General features: G+C 52.0%; 1 protein-coding gene across 1 annotated transcript; it reads right to left on the bottom strand.

Moving 5' to 3' along the window:
• Positions 1 to 258: 258 nt before the first annotated feature.
• LOC124593521 (piggyBac transposable element-derived protein 4-like) lies at positions 259 to 1,911 on the bottom strand. Its single transcript, XM_047131937.1, has one exon. The coding sequence runs from the start codon at positions 1,909 to 1,911 to the stop codon at positions 259 to 261; it is 1,653 nt and encodes a 550-aa protein (XP_046987893.1).
• Positions 1,912 to 4,803: the final 2,892 nt, after the last annotated feature.

Below are 4,803 nucleotides of genomic sequence, written 5' to 3'. Positions count from 1 at the left end.
ATTACTGCATCAAATCTACTGTTTGGATTGTGGCAAATTTGGTACCATCTTGAAGCTGCACATTTCTACTTTAATTCTGAGTGAAAGAAACTACTTTACAATGCACAGCTTTAAGGTACAGTTATAGAAATCACTTAGATGTTTTAAGAATTTAGAAAAAGTCATACGAATAAGGGAATACAATTGTGATTTATTTTTAACCAAAATTGTGGCACTACATTACATGTTTCTGATAGTATACAGTATTACATATAAATTTCACACAGAATCATATTGTTTTTTAGTGTGGAAAATTTTAAAGCAAGGTTCCAGGCAGAGTGCAACGCCACACTGTTCACATTCGTATCGTGTCTCTTTGCGAGAAGCCTTGCCACTCTGTTTCTTGCTCCTGGAACTGCACACGTGACACACACGAGCAGCATACTTCTTAGTAGTTGCAGGTATGTGCTGCAAAAAATGTCTCTTTGTTAGCCGACCTACAGTTCCTTCATTTCTTGGAATGAATTCAAGTGTGTCGTCTTCAACAAGCTGAACTGCAAGCACTGTTATAAAGTCTGTTATTGTAATTTTCTTCCTGTGCACTGCATTGTACAGCCAAAATGCATTTGATACTCCCATAAGCAGCAAATGGAAATATAATTTTCGCCACCATTTCACAGTTCTGTGCTGGAACGGATTGTACTGCAGGCGTTGGTCTCCAATATCCACTCCAATTTTATTGAGGTTGTAATCAAGTACCTGAAGTGGTTTCAATACTACAGACCCATTTCTCTTAGTATGCGTACCAAATGTTGCTTGATGCCTTGTAGACAATGTATACACATCTCTCTTATCTTTCCACTTCATTGCCAATACATTATCTTTACGCCGAAAAGACATTTCGCCCTTTTTCAGCTTAGCAGATACTAAATCTTTAGGCAATCCTTTCCTGGATTTGTTCACAGTACCAACAGCTCCAGTGCCTTTCTCTGCCAGTTGCTGAAATAGCTCTGGACTGGAATAAAATCGATCTAAATACACAGTGTGGCCTTTGTTCAGCAAGCTGCTGTCAGACAACAATCGCAAAATAACCGCAGACGAAGAATTGTCAACAATATGCTTACCAGCATAAACTTCAAAATTTACAACATAGCCACTACTGGCTTCAGCAACAGCATATACTTTCAGTCCATACTTATGAGGCTTATTTTGCATGTAAACACGGAAACTCACACGACCTCGAAATGGGCAAATTCCTTCATCAATTGTCACTTTTTCTGAGGGACGATATGCCTGGATACATCGCTCCTTCAAATTATTATAATATGGCAAAACTTTGTAAAGTGGATGAAATCCATCTTCGCCTGGTTTTTTCTGATTTGAATTGTCAACAAGATGCAAGCATGACAGTATCTGAGTGAAACGCAAACGGCTCATGACATGGGGACAAAAGTTACAACTAAGAACAGGATTAGTGCTCCAATGGTCCGCAATTTTTGGCTTTTTCGAAACACACATGTGGAAAATAATACCCAAGAAACGCCTCATCTCACTTATAGTCACTGGCTTCCACGAACTCAAAACTGAATGGGGCTTCAGATTATTTCCTCTTCTTTTCTTCTGTATTGTCTGTGATGCATACAAATTTGTCTGTCTCTTGAGTTCATTTACGTCACTGTCAGTAAGGAACACTTTACTGCAATCCAGTACAGAACTCGACTCATCAATATCCACTAGTATCTGCCTGGGTGTCGTGTTGACAGGCAGAGGTCGGTAGGTGTCAACTGCAGTCCACTCACTGTCTTTCGGATACGGCACAGCTGCTGGATTTGAAGCAACACCTTCAACATCATTCTCGTCTTCATCTGAAGACAAACTGTCATCAATCTCGTCTTCTAAAAAGAATATCACATTATGTGTAACTACATACATCGTTTACACATGTTCAACAGATATGTGCGTACTGCACAATTACGTGGAAAATTCGGAAATACGTACCTTCAAACACACCATTGCATTCAGAATCGTCTGAATCACTCTCTACATTATCCAGAGTGTCGCTATGATTGATCAAATCCGCAATTTCTGCGTCTGATAAACCGCGCCGAAACATGATGACAAACAACTGAATGATATACAGACTGAGAACGCAAAGATAAGTTTTAACATGAATTACAGCGCTGCCGTGACATCTATGGACGCATTTTGTTAATAAACATCTGAAAAACGTATAGCGCTGGCCAAACCCGTAGAAATAACGTTGCAGTGTTTTGAATGAAATTAAATGTAGCGGCCCGTAAATTTTACGGGCTTGGTGATTTTCGCGCGATCCCAGGCCCGTAAATTTTACGGGCTTGGCGCTTAGAGTGTTAACCTACGTTTGACGCTTCTTAACCTAGCACTGACCCCTTAACCTAACGTGTAACCTAACCTAACCTAACCTAACCTAACCTAACCTCTGACGCCTGACGTGTTTGAATGCTTAACCTAAGTTTGACGCTTAACCTAACCCAAGTCCCCTTAACCTAACCCACGTCCACCTAACCTAACCTAACGTAGACGTGTAAACGTAATGTGTAACGCGTAACGTGTAAGGTCGGCTGTCGTGTGTGCTTGACGGCAGATTGGGTTGGTCTGTAGATTCGGATTGCGGTTTGCCTCGGTCGAGGGGCGGCGGCGCCTGTTGCGCAGGCGGCGTCCGTTTGCGGCGGGCAATTGTTTGAGAAGCGGCTGTGAATGTTGGCGGGCGAGAGGAGGAGGACGGCGCGCGATGTGGCCCGACGGCTGCGGGCCGATCGGGAAACGGCGGGAGGGCGACGGAAGGCGATGGGGCGGCGGAGGCGCGTTTGCACGGCCGTCATCGCCGCACGCCTCGGCTTGTGTGGCTGTGGCGCCGGCCGCGCTGGCCGGGCTGCCGCGGCGACGGTGTGGGAGTTTTGCCGAAGGTTTGGCCATTGTGGCGGGTCGTCGGCTGGGGCTGTGGGGGCGGCATTTGGGCGGGGGCGGCGATTCTCGGCGGGCCGACCCAGGCTGTAGCGCGCGGTAGCTGCAGTTTGGCCGTGGTTTGCGGCGCTGCCGTGGCGACTGGTTGGCGACTGTGGTGTGGCTGTGTGTAGCCCCATCCTCGGTGGTTTGAAAGGCGCGGGCGGTTGTGGCGCAGGTTTGGGGCTGCTCCGCACAGGCTGTCGGACGTTGGGCGGTAGCAAGCGCGGGAGGCGCGGCGCGGCGGCGCGCAGAGTGGCGGCCGCTCTCTCGGCCGTCCGCGCCCGCCCGCGACACTGGCTGGGCCTTGTGATTCTCTGCTCTGCTGCTGTGCTGTGCTGTGCTTGCGTGCCTGCCGTCCCGCTCGCTCTCGCTGTGTGTTACGCGCGTCGTCGAAATGGCAGATCAGGCGGCTACGAACGAGACTGCTGCGGCACCCGCCGCCACCGGCACTACGAAGAAGGCCAAGTCTGCGTCGTCTGCGAAGAAGCCGCGCGCCAAGCCTGCGCACCCGCGCACCTCTGAGATGGTGACGGCCGCCATCAAGAGTCTGAAGGAGCGCGGCGGGTCGTCGCTGCAGGCGATCAAGAAGTACATAGCCGCGCACTACAAGCTGGACGCGGAGAAGCTGGCGCCGTTTATCAAGAAGTACCTCAAGTCGGCCGTCGTGGCGGGCGAGCTGGTGCAGACGAAGGGGAAGGGCGCGTCCGGCTCGTTCAAGCTTGCCGGCGCCGGCGGCGGGGGGGCGGCCGAGGGCGGCAAGGCTCGTGCTGGCGGTGCCAAGAAGAAGCGCGCCGCTCCGGCCAGCAAGGAGAAGAAGGGCGGCCGGCGCAAAGAAGGCTGGTGGCGTGAAGGCGGCGACCGGTCGGAAGGCGGGCGCCGCCAAGAAGGCGTCTGCGGCGTCGGCCGCTCCCGCGGGTGCGAAGAAGGCGGCTGCGGCCAAGCCGGCCAAGGCCAAGTCGCCGTCGAAGGCGAAGAAGGCCGCCAAGGTTCCGACGAAGAAGCCGAAGGCGCCGCGCCCGAAGAAGGCGACGACGCCGTCTAAGGCGAAGGCTTCGCCCAAGAAGAAGAAGTAGAGTAGAGGAGAAAGAGATGGGAATGGAAGGGTTTGGCGCTTGACTCCGTCGTCCCCACCCCCCGTCGTCGTCTAGTGGCGCGCAAGAGACGCGCGGCCCAAAACGGCCCTTCTCAGGGCCATCAAAGCACGTCGGGGAAGGTTTTGATTGTCGTGTTGCGTTTGGTGTGGGTGTCTGTCTGGCGTTTCTGTATGCCCGTGGGGATGCTGTTTGCGTGCCGTGGTGGTTGGATTGCGGGGGTCGGTGGCGGGTGTGGGCGGCGGTAGCGGTAAGCGGTGTTGTTGTTGTTGTTGTTGTCGTGGTTGATTGTCGCCGTGTTTGTGGCGGCGGCCGACGGTTGGTTTTCTGTCACGTTGTTTTGTTTGAATACGTTGGTTGGCTTGCCTGCGTTCGTTCTTCTCGGATGTCTGTCTTGTCGAGTCGTGTCTGGTCTTTGTTTTGTTTTGTTCCTTTGTGTGTGTGTGTGTTATGTTTTGCAACGGGGGGCACGTTGAGATGCGGAAGGAGTCGGCGGGGATTTCGGTGGCGTGTAGAGCGAGCGAGCGCGCCTGCCTGGCCGTTGGCCGTCGGAGTGGAGTGCGGGTTTTTTTTTTTTTTGTTTTCGAAACGAAAGCGGCGGCCGGCCAGCCACCCGTGCGGTGTGACGTCGGCCGTTGGGTATTGTGCGCTTTGAGCGCCGGGGAGGGATGATGTGTGATTGTTGCGCGCTGCTAGCAGGCAGGCAGAGTGAGCGGGTGTGGCGGACGGACGGGGAAGTGGTGGTTTT

This window comes from Schistocerca americana, unplaced genomic scaffold (genome assembly GCF_021461395.2).
Source record: "Schistocerca americana isolate TAMUIC-IGC-003095 unplaced genomic scaffold, iqSchAmer2.1 HiC_scaffold_99, whole genome shotgun sequence".
Taxonomy (NCBI): Eukaryota; Metazoa; Arthropoda; class Insecta; order Orthoptera; family Acrididae; genus Schistocerca; species Schistocerca americana.
Note: the sequence above shows the minus strand (reverse complement) of the source record. Positions and strands in the feature narration are given on the sequence as shown.

Coding starts and splice junctions, on each gene's coding strand:
- LOC124593521 (XM_047131937.1), bottom strand. CDS start 1,911: ATGTATGTAGTTACACATAATGTGATATTCTTTTTAGAAGACGAGATT.